Here is a 15016-nt window from a genome sequence, read left to right as displayed (position 1 = left end):
GTAATTCATATTTCTCCTTGTTTATTTTCCCATTCCCCTCACAACCTCTTATATGTAATTTTGTATAACAATGAGGGTCTCCCTCCATTACCATGCAATTTCCCTTTTCTCTCCCTTTCCATCCCACCTCATGTATCTGTTTAATGTTAATCTTTTCTTCCTGCTCTTCCTCCCTGCTCTGTTCTTAGTTGCTCTCATTATATCAAAGAAGACATTTGGTATTTGTTTTTTAGGGATTGGCTAGCTTCACTAAGCATAATCTGCTCTAGTGCCATCCATTTCCCTGCAAATTCTATGATTTTGTCATTTTTTAGTGCTGCGTAATACTCCATGGTGTATAAATGCCACATTTTTTTTATCCATTCATCTATTGAAGGGCATCTGGGTTGGTTCCACAGTCTAGCAATTGTGAATTGTGCTGCTATGAACATCGATGTAGCAGTATCCCTGTAGTACGCTCTTTTAAGGTCTTCAGGGAAAAGTCCAAGAAGGGCAATAGCTGGGTCAAATGGTGGTTCCATTCCCAGCTTTCCCAGGAATCTCCATACTGCTTTCCAGATTGGCCGCACCAGTTTGCAGTCCCACCAGCAATGTACAAGAGTACCCTTTTCCCCACATCCTCTCCAGCACTTGTTGTTGTTTGACTTCATAATGGCTGCCAATCTTACTGGAGTGAGATGGTATCTTAGGGTGGTTTTGATTTGCATTTCTCTGACTGCTAGAGATGGTGAGCATTTTTTCATGTACTTGTTGATTGATTGTATGTCCTCCTCTGAGAAGTGTCTGTTCAGGTCTTTGGCCCATTTGTTGATTGGGTTATTTGTTTTCTTATTGTTTAATTTTTTGAGTTCTTTGTATACTCTGGATATTAGGGCTCTATCTGAAGTGTGAGGAGTAAAAATTTGTTCCCATGATGTAGGCTCCCTATTTACCTCTTTTATTGTTTCTCTTGCTGAGAGAAAACTTTTCAGTTTAAGTAAGTCCCATTTGTTGATTTTTGTTATCAACTTTTGTGCTATGGGTGTCCTATTAAGGAATTTGGAGCCCGACCCTACAATATGTAGATCGGAGCCAACTTTTTCTTCTATCAGACGCAGAGTCTCTGATTTGATATCTAGCTCCTTGATCCACTTTGAGTTAACTTTTGTGCATGGCGAGAGGAGGGGATTCAGTTTCATTTTGTTGCATATGGATTTCCAGTTTTCCCAGCACCATTTGTTGAAGATGCTATCCTCCCTCCATTGCATGCTTTTAGCTCCTTTATCAAATATAAGATAGTTGTAGCTTTGTGGATTAGTCTCTGTGTCCTCTATTCTGTACCATTGGTCCACCCTCCTGTTTTGGTACCAGTACCATGCTGTTTTTGTTACTATTGCTCTGTAATATAGTTTTAAGTCTGGTATCGCTATACCGCCTGATTCGCACTTCCTGCTTAGAATTGCTTTTGCTATTCTGGGTCTTTTATTTTTCCATATGAATTTCATGATTGCTTTATCCATTTCTACAAGAAATGCCGTTGGGATTTTGATTGGCATTGCATTAAACCTATAGAGAACTTTTGGTAATATCGCCATTTTGATGATGTTAGTTCTGCCTATCCATGAACAGGGTATATTTTTCCATCTTCTAAGATCTTCTTCTACTTCTCTTTTTAGGGTTTTGTAGTTTTCATTATATAAATCTTTCACCTCTTTTGTTAGGTTGATTCCCAAGTATTTTATTTTTTTTGAGGATATTGTGAATGGAGTGTTTTTCCTCATTTCCGTTTCAGAAGTTTTGTCGCTGATATACAGAAATGCCTTTGATTTATGCGTGTTGATTTTATATCCTGCCACTTTGCTGAATTCATTTATTAGTTCTAGTAGTTTTTTTGTAGACCCTTTTGGGTCTTCTAGGTATAGAATCATGTCATCTGCAAATAGTGATAATTTAAGTTCTTCCTTTCCTATTTTTATGCCTTTAATTTCTTTCGTCTGTCTAATTGCTCTGGCCAGTGTTTCGAGAACTATATTGAATAGAAGTGGTGATAGAGGGCATCCCTGTCTTGTTCCAGATTTTAGGGGGAATGCCTTCAATTTTTCTCCATTGAGAATGATGCTAGCCTGAGGCTTAGCATAGATAGCTTTTACAATGTCGAGGTAAGTTCCTGTTATCCCTAGTTTTTCTAATGTTTTGAACATAAAGGGATGCTGTACTTTGTCGAATGCTTTTTCTGCGTCTATTGAGATGATCATATGGTTCTTATTTTTAAGTCTATTGATGTGGTGAATAACATTTATTGATTTCCGTATATTGAACCATCCTTGCATCCCAGGGATGAATCCTACTTGATCATGGTGCACAATTTTTTTGATGTGCCTTTGTATCCGATTCGCCAGAATTTTATTGAGGATTTTTGCATCTAGGTTCATCAGAGATATTGGTCTGTAGTTTTCTTTCTTTGAGGTGTCTTTGTCTGGTTTCGGAATCAGGGTGATGTTGGCCTCATAGAATGAATTTGGCAGAGCTCCTTCTTTTTCTATTTCCTGAAATAACTTGAAAAGTATTGGTATTAATTCTTCCTTAAAGGTTTTGTAAAACTCCGCTGTATACCCATCCGGTCCTGGGCTTTTCTTGGTTGGAAGTCTTTTGATTGCTTCTTCTATTTCATCTATTGTTATTGGTCTGTTTAAGTTGTGAGTATCCTCCTGACTCAGTCTGGGCAAATCATATGACTTAAGGAATTTATCGATGTCTTCACTATCTTCTATTTTATTGGAATATAGGTTTTCAAAATAATTTCTAATTGTCTTCTGTATTTCTGTAGTGTCTGTTGTGATATTGCCTTTTTCATCCCGTATGTTAGTGATTTGAGTTCTCTCTCTTCTTCTCTTCGTTAGCATGGCTAAGGGTCTGTCGATCTTATTTATTTTTTCAAAGAACCAACTTTTAGTTTTGTTAATTTTTTCAATAGTTTCTTTTGTTTCAATTTCGTTGATTTCCGCTCTGATTTTAATTATTTCTTGCCTTCTGCTACATTTGCTGTTGTTTTGCTCTTCCTTTTCTAGGGCTTTGAGATGAAGTGTGAGCTCATTTATTTGTTGGTTTTTCCTTTTTTTGAGGAATGACCTCCAAGCGATGAATTTCCCTCTTAAAACTGCTTTCATTGTGTCCCATAGATTCCGATATGTTGTGTCTGTATTTTCATTTATCTCTAAGAATTTTTTGATTTCTTCCTTTATGTCTTCTGTAACCCATTGATCATTCAGTAACATATTGTTCATTTTCCATGTGATGTAGGATTTTTCCTTCCTTCTTTTATCATTGATTTCCAGTTTCATTCCATTATGATCAGATAAAATGCATGGTATTATCTCCACCCCTGTATATTTACTGAGGGTTGCCCTATGGCATAATATATGGTCTATTTTTGAGGAGGATCCATGTGCTGCTGAGAAAAAAGTATATCCACTTGATGATGGTTGATATATTCTATATATGTCAGTTAAGTCTAGGTTGTTGATTGTGATATTGAGTTCTATAGTTTCTTTATTCAGCTTTTGTCTTTAGTTCTTATTGGATGGCCTGCACTGGGTCCTGTCCCATAGCAGTTCACCCTGCCCCTGAGGACCACTTCAACAACTGACATGAACCATCTTGAAGCAGTCTTGTCTACATTTGTAGATATCCCCCTCCACTCCCTACCATGAATCTATTGGTATTTTAAGCATTTTTAGGTAGGCAACTTAGAATAAGGAGATCCTCTTGTGTGTTTGCTACTGCTTTCCACAAAAGAGGAAACATTACCTTCTCTAAAAAGTTTAGTATAAACTGAGATGCTCACTAGGAGACACAGAATTTATAAAATTCTCATGCTTGTCTTTCAGAAAAGGTACTTCTGATTTTGGTGGTATATAAGGGTTAAAACAAAGGTCTTGGTTTCTGCTGTGTTTGGAGAGTGCTGAGAAACAGAAGTCACAGAAGGATTTAGTTTAGCAATTGTACTGCTCATCGTGGTGCTCAGAAGAGGAAGGCAGGGTGACTAGTGCCCTTTTATGGCAGGACTCCTCTTGGATCTCATGCACCAGAATCTTAGGCTTGATGTTAACTAGGCAGTTAATAGAATCCTGGGCTTCATTCAGTGAGTCACAGAATCTGGATATTTGATCCTAGAAATATGAATTACTTAGGTGTCTGCCCAGATTTTCAATTTTCAAAAGTTTGAGAACAAACCTACCATCTTACAGCTTAGTATCTGATAAGGACTCTTTTAGTTGTTGAATACTTATGAAATAGAATTTTTTTCCAGGAATATGAGAAAGCAGACTTGTGATTTTTTTTAGACTTTCCTCTAAGGAGAAAAATTGCTAGCAACTAGCATTACTAAAGATCATCTGAACTTCAACTGGAAATTAGAAAGCAGTTCTTGTGAAATGCCATACTCATATTTTGATTGATAGCAACCTCTAGAAGCTGGCATTTTTTAGAACTTTGGAAATAAATGAAGGTTAGGCACCAATGCATTGTATTTGCTTTATTTCTCCCTAATATCTCTCTGTGCCATTCAAGTAATGTCCTATGTTTTCACTAATTTGTTCTTTTTGATTAATCATTTTTATGAAAATCTATAAACCAACAGGAGTGATGATTGCAAATGGTGAATTTGGGATCCGTTGCTTGAATTGACGAAATAGCTGGCTTACCATTCAGTTTAAACATGTAGCTAAACAATGGCCTTCTGTCAAGTAGAGGAAAGCAAGTTGGAGGAGAAACAGTTTTCTTTCTAAAGAAAAATTGCTTTCTTTGTCCTTCTTCAAAAGAAACAATGGGGCTAGTTGTAGGAAAGTGGTGTAGTGACTCAACTCCAAAGAGCAGAAACAACTGCAGCCTGCACGGGAACATAATCTATTAGTGTAATTTTCCAAAACATCAGGAAAATAAAAATAGTGGAAGGCAACAGTGCTTTGTTAGCTTGATTGTTGGATGCATAACAAAACAGGAAATGCTCCTTATGAATAAGATACTAGGGAAAGAATATCGTTGACTGCTAATAGTCACCCATCCTTCCCTTGTCCAAAAGGCAAATGCAATTTGGGTTATCAGAAAGCTTTAGATGAAAATTTTACCTATACAAGATGAGGGTTTTTCAAAGCCAAAGTGAAAAAGATGAAAATTAATACCTACTGTGAACAGAATGTTTTAATGCTGTTGCTTTAAGAAAATTAAGGAAATAATGAAAAATAAAGGAATTATCTTAAACATCTAGTGCTAGTAAAGGCTAAATTTGAAGGGAGGTAGTCCTCCTAATGAGACTTCAGGAGTGATCAAAGGGCTCCTTAGCTTCTGGAGAGAGTGTAATAAAGTGGCCAAGACTGAAGCTAAAACCTCACATTGGTACAATGAAGGTTAGGTAAACAGCAAGTTCAAATGAAGGCTTCAGTCAGAGAATTGCCTAGATTTAATAGCAATTATGGATAAATGTTTGGCAAATAAATGGCACTGTATAACGCTGCTGAAAAGCAGAGTCCAAGTATTTGGAATGTATTTCACTTGGCATAACACATAGAGATATTAATTGCAAAAAAAGAGGGGGGCGGGTAGAAACATATACAACTGTTCATTTCAAATGTGCATGTGTAAACATTTTTTATGCTTCACTTGGAGGAAATTAACGAGGTATTAAAAACATGGTTAGTTAGGTCATTCTTTTGGCAAGTCATCCTGTGAAGGGGGCTTCATGCATGGCATGAGGTTTTATTTTAGCTCTGTAACATTTAGCCCAGGAAGCATAGTGCATAAGGTTTGAAACTGACAGCAGCTAAATAAAATTAACGAATAGAAAAGCAGAGTGCCATGTGAAATGATTAGTATAAAAATCATTTCAAGGAGTTGATGTTCAGTAGAATTGGAAGTCACCAAAAAAAAAAAAAGATGGAATACTGGCCATTATAACTCTTAAAATGACAAAATCTTCCTTGTTTGACCACATGTTGTATGTGTAGTAGAGCAATCCGTGAAGACAAAGAGACTCCTATCATAAGTGTATAAAGGAAATCATGGAATCTACCCTCAGACCAGGAAAGCCCTTTGTCTTTTTCACCCACCTACGGCAAGAGGTGGAAATTCACGTTGCCTAGGAAACTTTTCACAATTAATTTTCTTAGTCTAATTTGTACGTACATTTGAATGTTCATTTTTAAAATTGAACCCAGCCATGGAAGCATTTTCAAGTTGTCTTATGTATGGTTTGCCTCCCACAAGGATCAAACTATGATTTCAAAGAGATGGAATATGTCTTTAGTGAAAGAGTACTGTAATGATATTCTGAATATCTGATTTTGAGCCCTCACTTTTAATCCCCTAGCTGTGTGAAGATAACTATATAACTACTCTGAGTCAGTTTCTCAATGGTAAAACAAAGGTAATGATGTCAAAATCCTGGGGGAAAGTTCTTTTCACATTAAAGGACATTATACATGTGCTTCTCCTAAACTCCGTTCCTGAGTGGAGTCTTCTATTACTCTATTTTTCTACTATGTTTAGGTTAAAAAGTTTTCTTGATTATGACATGTTTCAGAGATTTAGAAGTAAGAGTGATTTGTTAGTTTTAGAATTTTTTTTACTCACTTTATATTTAATATGCTTCTATTGAAGGTAAATTGTTATTCATTTTTTATGCATCTTGAGGAGAACAAAGGCATGTATCCTTTATTTCAATGGAGAAATATTAAAAATTGGAGTAACCAATTATAACCTATAATTTATTATATTGCCAAGTTAACATTCTTTCTAATTAAAGATACCAGGTAGATATTACAAACCTAAAATTTATAAGGTGATTAGATATTCAATGTGTTTAGGGAATAAATCATGAGAATTATGTGCATTGCCTAAGTATTATGGAGGAATTTACATATTTACAATCATTTATGTGACTTAATAGAAAAGTGGTAATTCTTAAAAATGGTATAACTGATTCTGGTCATGGTATTATACCCAGGACTAGTATTATTTTCGAGTCTCCTGCAGTTATGAATGTTAAAGTTTTAATACATTATATTTTTCATATTCCAAATTATTTCCATTAAGGAACATAGTCAAAATGAATTAAAACCTCTTAAGATATAAGACACAAAATGCATTTCTTATCTATTAGGCTTAGATGAAAATGTGGGTGTTCAAAATGGATGATTTATTACCTTAGTGGGCAAACAAAATCATGTCACAGTTACTAGTATCAAGGATAATTGAAAAATCTGAAATTCTTCAGGATAAATATAGAGACCAAGACATTGGTCTCTGTGCTCTGATGGAAATGTCTTGGATGATTGTCTCTATCCTACCAACATGTGTTGAGGCTGATAAGCCTTAGTGAAGCTGCAGTCCTGAGTCTAGCCCTGATGTGGGCAGCCATGTCCTCCCAAGGCTGGAGAGGACACCTCTAATTGTGCTGTGTGGGCGGATCTGAGTAAGTGGAGGATCTATGGAAAGTGAGCTAAAGAAAATAATTCAAAAGTAGCAGGACACTAGCACAATCTTCTTATTAGAAGAAGAATATGAAATTTCAAAGTACATAGCTTAAATAAAGAAAAACAAAGACCTATAAAAGAATACTTTTGTCAAAGCAAACTAAAACCAATACAAATAATTAAAGCTTCTAAAATTCTTCATTCTATACAGAGTGCTTCAAAATGGGTTATGTACTTTTGGTCTTACAACTTTGAGCTTTGTAGATATAAGCCTATTTTATAAATAATCAAAAACAGCTCAGAGGCTAAGTGACTTGCCATAGGATTACATACCCAGAACATAGCTTTGGTCAAGAGTCTTCCCAACAAGTATCACAAACTAGGGTAACAATACAGACAACACAATGTTTACACATTTGAGTGGGATGGCATTTGATATCTGACCAGAAAGAAAGAATGAAAAAAAATAAGACACCCAGGATGAACTTATAAATACTGTGGAGAGCTGCTTGGGTCACAGTTAATGGTACCATGGAGAAATAATTTCTAGTCACCAGCTATTACTTGCTTCATTAAGTTAGGTTACCTTTCCATCCAATTTTATTCAATCCTTCTTTGTAAAGCTATGGCTGGGCAAATATGAAACGTAGAGGCCAATATTTGGATATACTTATGTTCCCTGGAAACCTTCAGCCTCATTCATTTCAATTCCATTAAAACTCTTTGAGACGATCTTACAAAAATTATTACTTCTCATAGAAGCAAACACAGGCAAGTGGATGAAAATTCCTTGTAGTCAGCAGAGTGAATGGAGGCTGATTCTAAAGAAGACTGTTATTAATTAGATATTAAGAATCCATTTGATGATGGTGTTTAAATTGCCTTCAGGCACATGAATATACAATCATATACAAATCCCTCAGTGGTCAGAAATGACCTATGAAATGTGAGAAGAAAAGTAGCTGTGAATGTTGAGAAAGTATGGAAGGCTTGGACAGGCCCAGCCTGCTTTCACACCACCTGAACCAGCCACAAATGATGTTATCAGTTTCTGGACCAGTAACTAGGTAGGGTAGACACTGTCTCAAAAATTGAGGGCATAGACAACTTCCGTGACACCCAGGTTCTGTCAGGCTAGGCATGTACTTAAGAGATCAAATAATGATTCACGTTGGTGATTCTTGTTAGCAAAACTTCCACTGTGAGGACTTGATGACAGTGACATGTGGATTTCTAATTAGGATGGGGAGGTTGATGTGTGTGTGTGTGTGTGTGTGTGTGTGTGTAGGAGGTTTTCATAAAGGGTGGATTGCAGAGTAGGGCCCCAAATTTGCAACACAGACTATGAAATTGTTAGAGACTGAAGGTTTGTGTCTCCTCCAAATTCATATGTTGAACATCTCAGTGTGAAGATGTTTGGAGATGAGGCCTCTAGGAGGTAATTAGACTTAGATAAGGTTATAACATTGGGGCTCTCATCAGTAACCGTAAAAGAAGGGACACCAGAGAGTTTATTCTGCCTCTCTGTTATGTGGGGACACAGTCAGAAGGCAGCTTTCTGAAAGCCAAATCTAGAGTCCTCATCAGAACTTGACCATGCTGGTACCTTGATCTTGGACTTCCAGCTTCCAAAATAGTGAGAAAAGAAATCTCTGTTGTTTAAACCACCAAGCCTATGGCACTTTGTCAGTAGTCTGAGCCAACTAAGACAGAGATGAGTTTCTTATTGGTAACAATGCAGGGGAGATACATGAGAGGAATATCTAGAGAAGAAGGAGCCTTATGGTAAAGAAATCAGTAAAAATGTGCTTTTATATTTGTAGTGCAGAGAATTACAAATCATGCAAATAGATTAGGCATTTTATAGCTTTTCTAAAATGCTGAATAATGTTATTGAGCAGATAAACTGCTGAACAGATGTTAAGTAGCTGTTTGTGATGACCCCCTTGATTCTCCCTGTAAGGTAAGAACATCAAATCAATGATGTAATATAAAAAATGTAATATAAAAGAAAATTCTTTAAAATTTCCAACTTATAGATCTTTTGAAAAATATTAAAAGAGGAGCAATCCATAGCCTTTATGGTGTGTTAATGAGTCGTTATCTTTATGTACTTTCAGTACAATGACTAAAATTTTGTGAAAGAGAACTGCATAATTCAGGTCATATTTTGGGCTTTTCAAGACTGTAAAGTACAAAAAGCATATTTTCCCTGGATCTTAGAAAGAGATTAGATAACTTACCTTAAAGCTGTACAGAGATCAATTGCCAATGTTTAGAGTAGAATCCAATTCATCAGGAGGGTATGGAGGCACTAGCTTGAATAGCTTGGAATTCTTGCGTAGTTAACAAGATGGTTATATGCTATAACTCAATAAGTGCAATAGGGAAAACATTGTGCTTGCTAAAATTTTGTTATTGATTCAAAATGAGAAATTCACTGCAACCTTGAATTAGCTATCAGGAAGGCATGAAGAAAAAGCTCTTTAAAGAGACACTAGTTTAATATATACTCGAAATTGCAGAGTGTAGCATTGTAATAGGTTTTGTAATATAATAGGAATAAAATCATTAGCTAAAATTTGTTTCGTTTTGCAGATGGGATTTTCTATGAATGTTTCTAAAATACCCCAGCATTTATAATATCTGCTCCATAAACTTTCCATACTTCTAGAATTCTCTAATAGTTGTTGATTGGATAAATAAAACTAACTTGTATACCTACATTCAATTGGGTGCCTCTAATAAAATCCAATATCGGCAAGATTCGCTTCCCCATCGTCTCCATGTGTCTCACTGTGTCTTCTTTGGTCAGCAGACCGAAGGGAGTTTTATGTTCTAGAAATTGGAACAGTAAACTTTTATACTACTTTCCCAGACTTCCATTTCAAAATGCTTTCCTTAGCAAGCTATAAATAGATACCCAAATATTAATAGATATGAAATCTTTAGTATAGAAATTGTCCCATCTATAGACCATATGTATAACAGTGAAAGATCTATGAGGAGAAAGGCAGAGGAGACACTGCCCTTTAGAAATTGTCATCTATTCATTTGGTTGTGTTTCTTGATTGAGAGATCTAAGAGACAGCCTATAACAATTTACCTGTCTCTGCAGAATATATTTTTCCTGAGTTGTGGAAAAAAAATGTTGTCATAAATGTGTCTGATTCTTGTCTTGTTCCTCTCAAGTGTTATTCAAATGTGCAGATCCCGTTGACTTTTGAATGTAGGTTGAAGCTGAGATAAGCCTCAGAGGATACAGCACCAGACACAACGCAAATTCTTAATTATGTGGTTAGAGCTGAAGGAGTAAATTCCAACTGGTCATGAATTCAGTCCATAAATTCGAGACTTCAACTCCATGTAAATATTTTTTCTTGACTTTTGAAAATTTCAACTAGAATTACTGAATACCATGGAACTGTAATATTCTTCAGGAGATCTAAGCTCTTGGCTAATTACATAAGAGTGGAACAGATACATCTGCAGGTAAACCAAGTGATTTAAAGTTGTTATTGGCTATGTGTTTTATTTCATAGAATAGTTTTATTGCACGAATGTCTTTTACATTTTCTAATGAATGATGATACAAGTGGTATTAGTGCACTATGATGAGGCATCAGTGATGCTGGTGGTTGAGATGAGGTGGTTGGAGTGAGGGGGTTGGGCACTGCAGGGACCATGTGTGTTCTTTCAGGAAAGCTTTACTGGAACCAGAATCCCAGGTATTGTTGACCAACCCACAAAAAAGATCAGAAAGAGTTACTAATAAGTCAACAAACATCCTGGGGGCCCAGGCCCTCCTGCATGCTAGGCCCTGTGATGAATAAGACGTTATGAACAATGCAGGGTTCCTGCCTTGTAACTATATTGAAGGATAAGAGTAAGTCCATAATGTACAACATATACTGCATATGTTGTGTCCCTGAGGGTGCAGATGCAAGCACAGAGATGCCTTTTTGGGATCCTAGGCATCCATTCTTCAGTGCTAGATTACCACAAGGAATTATTTGTGCTTTCTCAGAGATTATGCAAAGGAACTGTGAACTCCTGGGAAAATATTTACACTTAGATTATTTAGGAAAAAAAATATGCATTTTATGTTACATGTTCTATATGTATATTATATATTATATATTCATATTGTATATTATATATAAGCTTTATATACTACATGCATAATATATTTGAATTATATGTTATCTGTAAAATATGCTAATATATACATGAGATTTTTCCCAAATGGGGTTTGAGGAAATTGGGCAATACATTCTATTGAGGACACATCCCCTTCTTTGTTTTTCCTCTGGATTACTAAGTGCCATGACCTGTTCTCACCTACTGATTTTCATTTGCAAGGTTTCTCCTTTAGAGCTCCCAAAGGGTTCTCCTGCCTCTCAGATCCCCCCACTGCTGAACCTCAAAGTCTGTTTTCCTCTCAGACTGAAGAATTCTCTTACTGATTGACTTTGAAAATGAATCCTTAGCTAATTAATTTATAAGGAATTATGTATGTTCCATGCCAGATGCTCTTAATCTTTTTAATTAGTATTTTTAACAGTTATTAAGAGGACAGAAGGACACAATAGAATCAATTCTTTGGATCACTTAGAGTCTTTTCTCCATCTTTTTGTGGTGATCCTATTTAACATTATACCTAAAGGATGGAGGACAGAAAGATATCCATTCACTGTATTTAGAAATATGATGCCCCTCACAAACAATGTCCCTTAAATCACATCAGGAAATTTCATGAGTACACTTTGCTGCTGAACTCAAAAGCAGTCAGTATGAAAATTAAATAATTCCTAATTAAATGCAGAGATGCAGCATATTGATGGATTGAAATATTCATAAATAAGAGTTCTATTGATTTAATACAATCTCAAGCAAAGTTCCAGTATGATTTTGCAGATATTAATGTAGTCATTCCAAAGCTGTTTTTAAAGCAAAGAAACTAGAACCATGCAATACAACCTGGAAAGGGATCTCAAAGTTGGAGAATTTACACTTGTAATGTCCACATTTGCACCATAAGAACATAGTCAGGATGGAAAAATAGATTAATATATCTATTTTGAGCAAGTTGAAGAAATAGTGCTTTTCAACAAAATATGCTGGGAAATTGGATTACCATATGAAAAGTATGAATGTTAGTCCACTTCTTAAGCTATTACAAAATTAATGCAATTTTGGGGTTAGGGATGTGGCTCAAATGGTAGCACGCTCGCCTGGCATGCGCAAGGCACTGGGTTCGATCCTCAGCACCACATAAAAAAATAAAGATATTGTGTCCACCTAAAACTAAAAATAAATAAATATAAAAAATTTAATTCAATCTTAAGCCTAAATGTACAACTATAAAACTTCAAAAAAAAAAAAAAAGAAAAAAGAAACATTTTGATTGTGAAAGAAATCAGAAGTAAAATCTATTGAAAAGCTGATAAAATAGACTGGTAAAATTAACACTTCCTCTTCAACTAATGCCATTATGATAATGAAAAGACAAGCTACAGAATATTAAAAATATTTGTATATTTGTAAATAACTGATAATAACTTGCATCCATCAAAATTAATTCTGTGTATACTAAATAATTGTTAATTTTTTCCTTTGTATTTCAATAAAGTAATAGTTCCATGAAAAAAAAAGTCCAAGTGATTTACCTGTAAATGTTGGAAGTTTCCTACTTGATATTTTTTCCAAAAATTTCCCATCTTCTTTGTTTTTGAAACCAAGAGTCAAGAGATATTGTTGAGGAGGAAATGATGACCAGTCAGCTGTCTGAGGCAACAGGTGGAGTCCTTGAAGGTCTGAAATATGACAGAAAAAGAACTAAGAGACTTCATTTTAGCTTTATTATTTTCAGCAACCCCCCCATTTTAAGAATTTACTTGGAAAAGATGATAAATATAAACATTAAAGATGCAAAATAAAATTAAAAAGGTCATCAGATAATATATTGAAATCATGCTTCCTTATTTATATTTTCCTTGGCAATCTAAACACATACAAAGCATAGAAATAACATGTGGCTAGATTATGTGGTCATTTTTATCCATCTTCAAAATAATAGACATTCAGGACCAGCTTGCAGGCAATACTTTGTAATTCTTCTCAATAGATTTTGTTTTTTTTTTCTGTTCATAGTTTAAGATGTAAGGAAATTATGTCATATAAAAGGAAAGAGAAAAATAACCAAATGAAAATTAAAATATAAAGCTAATTAATTTAGTTACCATCCTTCCTATAGTGATAGGAGGAAATTTAAAGTGCTACATGCAAAGTAATTAGACTTGGAACTAATTCAAACATCATGAAAATGGTTCTAAAACAAACTCAATTCTTTTTTCTTTTCCTTTTTTTTTTTTGTGTGTGTGCAGGGGTGGGTACCGGAGATTGAATTCAGGGGCACTTGGCCACTGAGCCACATCTCCAGCCCTATTTTGTATTTTATTTAGAGACAGCATCTCACTGAGTTGATGAACGCTTTGCTTTTGCTGAGGCTAGCTTTGAACTGGCGGTCTTCCTGCCTCAGCCTCCCAAGCTGCTGGGAACAAACTCAATCTTTTTTTAAAAAATTTTTTAAAATTTGTTTTAATTAGTCACACATGACAGTACAATGATCTTGACATATCATACATTTGAATCAGATGGGGTATAATTTCTCACTTTTCTGAGTGTACAGGTTGCAGAATCACATTGACCATGCAGTCACATATATACATACAACAATAATAATGTCTATTTTATTCTGCTGTCCTTCCTATCCCCCCATCCCCTCCCCTCCCCTCCCATCACTTTTCTCTACCCAATCTAAGGTGACACACTTCTTTTTTATTTCCCCCTCACATCGTCATACATGTATTCTGTACAACGATGAGGTCTCCTTCCATCTTCCGTGCAATTCTCCTACTCCCTCCCTTTCCCTCCCACCTCTCTTCTGACTATATGGGCTGATCTTTCCAAGTATTTATTTTCTATTTGTTCATGCTCAAAGAGTTTTGTGTGTATTGTCTTTAAGATTGGTGCTATTGCTCCATTTTCTGAATAGAAGTTGTGGGACACTGATGGGACACAGAATCCAAATTCACATGGTACTGTTGAAATATAGCCTTCAAAACTGGTAATATTTAAAAAATAATAGACATAATAAACCATAGGTGGTGTTTTTTTTTTTTCTTTTTGTTGTCGTTGTTGTTGTTTTTTGTACTGGGGATCACTTAACCATTGAGCCACATCTCCAGCCCACCCCGGCTTTTTTTTTTTTTTTAAGTTTAGAGACAGGATTTAAGTTGCGTAGGGCCTCACCAAGTTCTTGAGGTTGGCTTCTTTTTTTTTAAAAAATTTTTATTGTTGGTTGTTCAAAACATTACATAGTTCTGGATATATCATATTTCACACTTTGATTCAAGTGGGTTATGAACTCCCATTTTTACCCCATATACAGATTGCAGAATCACATCAGTTACACATCCATTGATTTACATATTGCCATACTAGTGTCTGTTGTATTCTGCTGCCTTTCCTATCCTCTACTATCCCCCCTCCCCTCCCCTCCCCTC

The 15016-nt window shown here is 35.5% G+C and overlaps 1 protein-coding gene across 1 annotated transcript in view; it reads right to left on the bottom strand.

The window, feature by feature from the left end:
• Positions 1 to 15016, bottom strand: part of Spata16 (spermatogenesis associated 16) — a 220307-nt gene that overhangs the window by 28993 nt on the left and 176298 nt on the right. The window contains exons 6-7 of the mRNA XM_015494342.1: positions 13118 to 13264; positions 10174 to 10286 (exon numbers count right to left, since the gene is read on the bottom strand). Coding sequence (XP_015349828.1) covers positions 10174 to 10286; positions 13118 to 13264 — 260 coding nt within the window. The remainder of the gene's footprint in view (positions 1 to 10173; positions 10287 to 13117; positions 13265 to 15016) is intronic.

The sequence above is a fragment of the Marmota marmota genome, unplaced genomic scaffold (assembly GCF_001458135.2).
Source record: "Marmota marmota marmota unplaced genomic scaffold, marMar, whole genome shotgun sequence".
Lineage (NCBI taxonomy): Eukaryota > Metazoa > Chordata > Mammalia > Rodentia > Sciuridae > Marmota > Marmota marmota.
Note: the sequence above shows the minus strand (reverse complement) of the source record. Positions and strands in the feature narration are given on the sequence as shown.